Genomic DNA, 8,618 nt, shown 5'->3' with positions numbered 1-8,618 from the left:
GCCCCGGCAGTGGTTTCCAGCAGAGTCCTGGACCTTGTGAGGACCACTCGCCTTCTGGGACCCGGAAAGTCCCTTTGCTCCCATGAGCAAGACCCCAGGCTCAGCGACTGTGTGGCCCGCTTTCTCCCCAGCCACGTCTTCCCCTCTCTGTGCCGGAGTCACTTTGGAGAGGCGGAGACTCAGTCCGAGTGGCCGGGCGCTGCCTGAGGTCATAGGGGCCTGAGAGGGCACGTGGGAGGCAGGGACGGTGCCACTCCTGCCGCTGGCCTGCTGGCTTGAACCCTAGAGGAGGCCGGGGGACTGGAGGACAGGAGGGGTGGGCAGAGAGGTGCCTTTGTCTTCTCTGGAAACTTCCCTCCCAGGCAAACAGGCCAGAGGGTTGCCGGGACTCAGGGCCTCCGCCTGCCTCTCTGAGGACACCGTGTGGCCCCTCTGAGAACTGCAGGTGGCTGACGCGTCCCAGCCTGCCTGTGATTGCGGCAGGCGGGGTCTGTGACAGGCAGCTCGCTTTGTGTCCCCATCCCTCTCCTCCCTGGGATCGCACAAGCTCCTCATCGCCACCACACATCCTTCACGGCGCTGGTGTCGATTGCAGAAGGTCCCCCCGCCCAGGCACTCTGTCCCTCGCCCTCCCACGGCGGGAGCAGAGAGAGCAGCGGCGGCAACTTTCACAACAACCCTCTTCCGCCACCCGCCAGGCCACTGTCTTTTGAGGTGAGGGAGGAAGACTTAGGATGGTGGCCACGGCCTTACACACACCCGAATGGGGCAGGGAACGAAGGTTTACGGGACACCATTGTGATTGCGGGCTCAACCCGTGCGCCTCAAGTGGCCTTGTGAGATGGAGATATTGTCATTATCCACATTTCCCAGAAGGGAAGTTGAGACTCAGGTTGCACGGCCTGGAACAGCCTGGATCAAGTCCTAAAAGACTTGTTCATCAGCAGGTGTCAGAGACTCAGCTCAAATGAACTTTCCGGTTGGCTCAGGTAATGTAAAAATCCGGGTGTGATGCTTTTCCCGCAGCTGGGTCCAGGTGTTGGAGAAATCAGGACTCTCTTTCCATCTCTGTTTTGATTCCCTTTTCTGGGAGGCCCTCTGCTCGGCTGGCAATGTGACAGCCAACATCACCCACAGCGAGTGTCCCTTTCTCCATGGTTCCAGCAAAGTCCGAAGCCTGCTTCTCACTGGTCTGAATGTGGTCACATTCTGGAACCACTCAGGGGCTGACTGTGCAGGCCTGTGGCACGGGCCCCTCCCTGGAGGGACATGGAGGTCACGCCCACCCAAACTAGGGAGGGCAGAGCTGTCTGAAGACAGGAAAATGCCAGGTCACAAGGGAAGAAGGCAGGAGAGGTGCTGGGCTGGCCCTGTCCTCCCTCTCCAAAGTCACGTGCCACCCAAACCAGGCCACCTCCTGGTTGCCCAGTGTGTGGAGGGAGAGCAGGGAGGGGTGAGGGGACCTTGGACAGTCACAGGGAGCCTCCTATGACAGGTACATGGGAGGGGGGAGGGAGGAGGGCAGAGGACCCCAGGCCCAGCAAAGTGCTGGGAAAATGGGCAGACAAGGCCTGAGCAGTGGGAGCTGGGGACCCATGGTCCTAGCCCCACTCAGGGCTGGTGCACCACCGGGACTGAGCGGGTGGTGCCAGTGGTCCCCAAAAGAGGTCCTTGCCCACTGGGTGACAGAACCCCTCAGAAGCACCAAGAACCTTGGGATTTCTCAGGGGAATGTTAGAACTAGCGTCAGTCAAAGGAGCGCACAGATGCCAGAGCTAGGACACATCACGCTCAGGGTTGTGCAAACACAGGGATGACCTCTGGTGAGCGGGCTGGGCAGAATGGCTCCTGGCCTCACCCCGGGACAAGCAGGGCTTTGCAGTTAGGTCCAGCTTCCCTCCCCAGCCCTGGGCTACCCTCCTTCTCTAGACACAGGCGGTTCCAGAATCCTGGCTCATCCGCGTGCCCCTCAGATGGCCCTGTTTACTGAGCAACACGTGGCCGGAGGGACATCTGGGCTCGGCCTCCTCCAGGGGCACCACGGAGGCGCACAAGGCCTGGCCCGGCCTCAGTCCTACCACCTCCCATCTGCCCACAAACAACCCATGACCACCACCCCCTGCCTTCCCCCGGGGTTCATACGGTGACCCAGGTAGCCTGCCCTTGAATAAATGGCTTAAATATGAAACCGTCAGCTGTCCCTCCTTAGGACGCAGCCTGTCAGCATCAGCGCCCACACAGTGCGGCCTTCCCAGCAGGAGCAACATCTCCGCTCAGCAAGCAGACGCAGCTTCCTGCTATGGCAAGAACACCGGGGGCCAAGGTGCATGAGGGGCCTGGCTCTGTCCTCCCAACACACACACACACGCACGCGCGCACAAGTGCCTGCCAGAACGATCCAGGAGACCTAGATCTGTCCGTCAACCACCAGCCACGGGTGTCCGCACCCCACCAGCCGGGTACCAGCTCTGTGAACAACTCCCTGTTCTCTGTGCTGCTGTGTCCCGCTCTGGAAAACAGGTCTAACTCCGCACACCTGCCCCTCACCTGTGGCTCCCATGCTCAAACCACGTGAGTTCAGTTGTTGAATTTGCAGCCCTCACCATGGAGCCTGGCTGATGGGAACCGCTCCGTGGGCCCATGCCCCATGGGTTCTGACCCAGCCAGTTGTGAACGCAGCTCCTCAGGACAGTCTGTCCTCAGGGACAGACTGGTGTTCAGCTGTGTGCGCGCCCAGGGAGGCTGCCCTCCCATCGGGGCCCAGTCCGACACTGCCACTGGCCATCTGCTCGGGCGTGTTGTTAGCCTCTCCTTCCTCCACTTTCTTTTCCAACCACACCCTGGCCCCCCGCAGCTGCCACTTTCACAGGCCAGTTAGCTGAGAACTGAGAGTCGCCTACCTGGACGCTGCTGGCCGTCCCAGTGCCTCAGAACGGGGACGCAGGCTCTCCTCCTGGCACGGGGGGCGCTGGCCCAGCAAGGGGCGCAGGCGCAGGAGCGGTGCGAGGAGAGCCCTTCCCGGCCCCAGTCTTCTGTCTTATTAGCAGAGACGCGCTAATGAAAATTCACACCCAGGTGCTAACAAACACCGGGCCGCTGCCTGCTCCGAAAGGGAGGCGAGGCTCTCCCCAGGGGAGGGCGCTGGCCAATGAGCTCCACTTACCTGTGAAAAGACTTGCTAATAACTTTAATTCCCCATCCTAAACCGCAGGGCCTTTGCCATGCAAACAGATTTTCTAAATTGGCCAGGCGGCTGGAAAGGACTTCCCACTCGGCGGCTCCGGTTAGGGTCCTGGGAGGGGAGGTGTGGGAAAGGGGGTGGTCAGCGGAGGTGTGAGGTCTGCTCCCCTGCAGGGCCTCTGCTTTCGGATCCCACTCTCTGTGGCCAAATGCTGGCCAGGGTGCGCCCCGCGGCCTGAATGACACGGCCGTGCCGCCTGCCCGCTCTGAGTAACCCCCCTTCTGGGCCCAGCCGAGCGCTGGAAAGGATCTCTGAGATGGTTTCAAAACAAACCTATCAGTATCCTCAGCTAAACAGTCCAGGGATGTGTCCATGCAGGGGACTATCCCTGGGTGGTAAGAAGTACGGATGCCCGAAACCACGTGGCTAAACCCTGAAAATGCTCTGACAGGGGAAAGAATCCGGACACCGGGGGCTTCATGTCGTGTGGTTCCGTTCACACAAAATGTCCGGACCGGGCAGATCGACGGAGGCGGGAAGGAGAGGAGTGTCCTGGGGAGGGGAGACGGCATAATGGGGGAGTGCCTGCTAATTGGCACAGAGTTTCTTTGGGGGGTGGTGGAAATGTTCTCAGTTTAGGGGTGCCTGGGCGGCTCAGTCGGCTAAGCGTCTGCCTTTGGGTCCTGGGAATCGAGCCCCACGTCTGGGCTTCCTGCTCTGTGGGGAGCCTGCTTCTTCCTCTCTCTCTGCCGCTCCCCCGTTTGTGCTCTCTTTCTCTCTCTTCAAATAAAATCTTAAAAAAAAAAAAAGTTCTCAATTCAGACAGTGGTGATGGGTGCATAACTCTATGAATACACTTAAACCACTGAATTATAAAGTTGAATTTGATGGTACATAAACTGTATCTCAATAAATCACTTATAAAAAATAAATAGCAAGGTCTGTATTTCAAAGATGCTTGAGGGAGAGGGAAGAAGTCAGTACCCATCCACAGAGGGCCTTTGGGCGGAGGCTACTTCCCCGGGCCCCACCTCACCTTCCCCCTCCACGTCTGACTGCTTCCCATACCCCTTGAGCAAGGCCAAGGTCAAGGCTCTCCTCTTCCCCATGCAGCACATCCCTGATCAGAACCCAGCAATGTAGTCAGGAGTGTGGTTCCAGGTCAGCTGTGTGGCTCCAGAGACAACCCCCATGAGTCTCTCCACCCCAGCTAGGCCGCCGGGAGGTCACAGTTACACGAACCCGGGACTGACTCACTGATGTTAGTTTATGTCCCTAAACCACCAAGGAGAGAAATCAGAGTGAAGGAAATGAGAAAACCCCAAGGTCCAGGCTATGATCCTCCAGCACAAGGGGAGAAAGGTCTTGGGACGCCTGACATGAACCCTTGGTAGCTGGTGTCCCCTCAGACCGCAGAGCTGGCAAAATCCTACTGGGGAATGAGAACTCAGATTCTGAATTCATATCAGGACTCGAGCGCCCACCCTTGGTTTATTCTTCTGTAAGATGGTGATTTGGGTGGGGCGCCTGGGTGGCTCAGTGGGTTAAGGCCTCTGTCTTCAGCTCAGGTCATGATCCCAGGATTCTGGGATCGAGCCCCGCATCGGGCTCTCTGCTCCGCAGGGAGCCTGCTTCCTCCTCTCTCTCCCTGCCTGCCTCTCTGCCTACTTGTGATCTCTCTCTGTCAAATAAATAAATAAAATCTAAAAAAAAAAAAAAAAGACGGTGATTTGGGTATAAATTGTGTAAAGGACCTGATGCACAGAAAGTACTAACGGCAACGTATTTTCTGCAGAGATCCTTGGGTTCTACCCAACTCCCACCAGGTTCAAAGAAAAGATGGACAGACCCTCATATGCCGCAACTCCCCCTTCCAGGCTGAACTTGGGGAACGGCAGATGCTAAGCCAGGGCTCTGGGCAAGGAGAAAAGGGCCTGAGCCTGTGTGCTCTGAGGGCTGAAGACGGCAAGAGACCCTCTTGATTCTTCCAGGTTCTTCTTTGGAGAGAGGGAGGGAGCTTTGTGCCCGTGTAGAGGAAGAAGAACCGGTCAATGGACACCAGCACGTTTATTCACAAATAAATAAATACATACTAGGCAGGCACCCCCTGCCGGCCTCCCAGGGTCTATCTATGGGTCTCTCCATTGAGGGAGGGGCTAGGAAGGACCGTCCTGGGTAGGGACAGGCTCTCCCTCTCAGGAACGCGTATGCCAGTATCACAGGGCCTCCATCCCAGGAAAGGGAGTCTGGAGAGCGGCCGTTTTGAAGGTGCCAAGGCCAAGAAGGCCTCGATGCCCACAGACAGGGTGTCAGTTACAGGGCGTCACTTCAAGGGTTCAGGCGGGCGGCCACTCCAGCGGCGAGAGGGGCATCCAGGTCTCCAGCAGGGCCAGCACGTCGCCAGGAAAGAGCTGAGGGGAGGGAACAGTTACCATCCGCGCTGGCTGCCCGGTGTGGGTGTCCGCGCGCAGGGGTTCCCCTCTCAGGGGACCTTTGGCGGGGAACAGGTCCCTGTTCCCAGCGTGTCCTCTCCTTCCCCTCCCCGCTTGAGCGCCCAGAGCATACCAGTTAAACTACTGGGGACAGCACGCAGACCAGGCAGGCTGCCGGTGGGGGTGCCGCGGAGTGAGCGGCCCCCCAGGGGGAGCTGCGAGCCCGGCACGCGGACAGCAGGTAGCGCCGCCCACGACGGCGCCGGGAGGGAGTCCCGCGCGGGAAGGAGGTACTCACCGGAGACGAGGGGTCCAGCTCCATTGCCTGCGATTCCAGACACGTCGCCTGGTCGTAGAGCACCGGCGGGTCTCGAGGCTCGGGGGGCGCTAGTTCTATGGGACAGGCGGGCGGGGACCCCCAGGTCGCGGCGGAGCCCAGGACCGGGGCGCCCGCCTGCACCTGAGCCTGCACCTGCGTCTGCGCCTGCGCGGGGCCGCCGTCGGGGCAGAGCGGGCAGCCCCGAGGTGTCGCCGCGTCGCTGCGCCGCCGCCGCCGCCGCTGCTGCAGGCTCTCCTCGCTGAGGCCCAGCACGGCCGACAGGTGGCCGATGTAGCGGATGGCCAGGCGCAGCGTCTCGATCTTGGTGAGGCTCTGGCCGGCGGGCGCCACGGACGGCGGCAGGAAGCGGCGCAGCTCGTGCAGGGCGCGGGCGAGGGTGCGCATGCGCAGCTTCTCGCGCTCGCTGGCGCTCTGCCGCTGCCCCGAGCCCAGGCGGCTGCTGCCGCGGGCGCCGCGCCTCCCCGCGCTCCGGGCTCGGCGGACCGCGGGGGCGCCGGGCCGCCCGGGGCTCGGCTCGGGGCTGCCGGCCGGGACGCTGCCCCAGGAGTCCGGGGACGAAGCCGGGGAGCACCCGCAGTCCCTGTCGGAGGGCGGCAGAGGCCGAGCGGGGCCCCATCCCGGGGAGAGGAGCCAGGACTCGGAGAGCGGCGGGCACAGGGACTGGGCCATGGCGGCGGTGGCGCGTCTGGGGGCCGGCGGCCGGCGACCGCTTTATCCCGAGCCCGAGGTGTGAAGTGGCCCCTTCCAGGCCGCATCAGCACTTCAAAGCGGGCTCGGGGCCTGGACGGGGCGGGGCCTGACCCTTTGAACCAACGGGGGTGCCGAAGGTGCGGGCTGAGGGCTGCCCCAGGTTGGCCCCACCTGGGTCCTCACATGGGCACCTGGCCCACCCGCTCCGGCCTCTTGCCTGCGCCTCCTGGCCGGAGCTGCCTGGCGCGTTGGGCCAGCTCAGGAGGTTAATGGAAGCGTGGTCAGGGAACTGGACGTATGGGACCTAGATCTGGGCTGCCTTCACCTGGGGACCTCATGCAGATTCTTAACGTTTTCTTGCAAATTTGTTCCCGGTTTGTACAGTGGGGAGCCTTGGGGCATGCTGCAACCAGATCTGTAGAATAAGTAGGATGGAGACCCTGAGTGGGGGCCCTGATCCCTGCTAGAGGTGAGAGGAGCAGTAACCCATTTCTCCTCCTGGACATGGCCTTACCCGGTGGTGGTGGTGGTGGTGGTGGTGGTGGGACCAAGGAGGCAGTACGAGGGAGCTATCCCACCCCAGTCCGACAAGCTGGCCAAATGTGGCCAAGTTGCCAGACCATCGGAGCTGGAGGAGGGGAAGCCTGATGATGCCCTCCAGGACACCCTCAGCCTGGCAGGATCCAGCTTGGCCTGCTGCCACCACTGGCCTCTAGCTGGTATTCCACCACTTTGGGGCGGGCAGAGAAGACTTTGCCATTGAAGTGTGAGTGGACGTAACACACAAAAAGCATTTAACAAAATCCATACCCCTTCATGATAAAATTTCTCAGCCAACTAGCAACAGAGGGGAACTTTCTCAACCTGATAACAGGCATCTACAAAGAACCCAAGGCTAATATCGTACGCCACGGTGCAAGACTGAATGCTTTCCCGTAATACTGAGAACAAGGCGGGGAGTCTGTTCCTACCTGGGGCTACTCAGCATTGTCCTGGAGGGCCTAGCGTGTGCAATAACAGAAGAGAAATAAAAGGCATACGGACTGGGAAGGAAGAAATAAAACTGTGTCTATGTAGGAAATCTCAGAGGACTTATGCTTCCTGCCTGACCCCTCAGGAGTTTGAGTCTGTCCCTTGTCATAATAGCTACTTTGTGCACGGATGTCTGTCCTCTGCCTAGACCCTGAAGTACCTGGTGTCTAGCATCGTGTCTTCAAGAGCCTTAGTCTTTCGCATCTTTCAGTGTGAGAGGTCTAATATTTCCCATCTCCATCTCCCATGGCTTCCAGCCCAGTGAGACTGATGGGTGAGCTGCTCTGTGGCAAAGGCAGCCAGGTGTCTTGGTACCTTCCCCATGGGTATCTCTGCTCACCACCACCCCTCCCCTCATTTCTTATCTTCTACCACCCTTGGTCTCTTCTGCAGTCTGTCCCAGCAGCCCCAGAATCCGTATGCCCGTGGTCACATCCAGGAGAGGCAATGCCAGCCCACCCCTGGAGAGAAGGGGAGGAACCCATTCCCTGGCCTGTGCTGTAGACCCATCTACTCCCAAGGTAGAGCCCAGGTAGAATCTGCTCCAAGAGGGCCTTCCTCAGTGGGAAGCTGTCAGTGCGGTCTGGGCCTTTTGGACCCTCGTCAAGGGATGCCTTCCTGGGGCTCCAGATCCAAGCCAAGAACCTGGCATCGCAGCCCAGCTGCTGGGCCCCTCCAATGTCGTTGCGCCCGAGGGGACTGACAGTTGGCAACAGGTAGAGCGTGTCGTACACTTGGGTGGGACGGGGTGCAGAGTAAAGACAGGCAGGAGGGGTGGGATCCGCGAGGGTTCTGGGCACCCTGCGGCCAACCTTCTGAATGTCAAAAAATCCCTCCGATTCCCACATGATTCGGGTTTCCACTTTGCAGCTGATCATTGGGAAAACTCAGAAGGATCAAAAACGCCCAGGCAATCAGCCACCCTCTTGTTTCATTGTTGTCT

The 8,618-nt window shown here is 59.9% G+C and overlaps 1 protein-coding gene across 1 annotated transcript; it reads right to left on the bottom strand.

Annotated features, from left to right (window-relative positions):
• Window positions 1-5,251: 5,251 nt before the first annotated feature.
• On the bottom strand, window positions 5,252-6,622 carry MESP1 (mesoderm posterior bHLH transcription factor 1). The gene is made up of 2 exons (XM_046009622.1): window positions 5,912-6,622; window positions 5,252-5,592 (listed from the first exon to the last, which is right to left on the bottom strand). Exons 1-2 carry the CDS (start codon window positions 6,620-6,622, stop codon window positions 5,518-5,520), a joined length of 786 nt encoding a protein of 261 aa, XP_045865578.1. The 3' UTR covers window positions 5,252-5,517.
• Between the last annotated feature and the right edge of the window lie 1,996 nt (window positions 6,623-8,618).

Source organism: Meles meles, chromosome 6 (genome assembly GCF_922984935.1).
Source record: "Meles meles chromosome 6, mMelMel3.1 paternal haplotype, whole genome shotgun sequence".
NCBI lineage: Eukaryota > Metazoa > Chordata > Mammalia > Carnivora > Mustelidae > Meles > Meles meles.
Note: the sequence above shows the minus strand (reverse complement) of the source record. Positions and strands in the feature narration are given on the sequence as shown.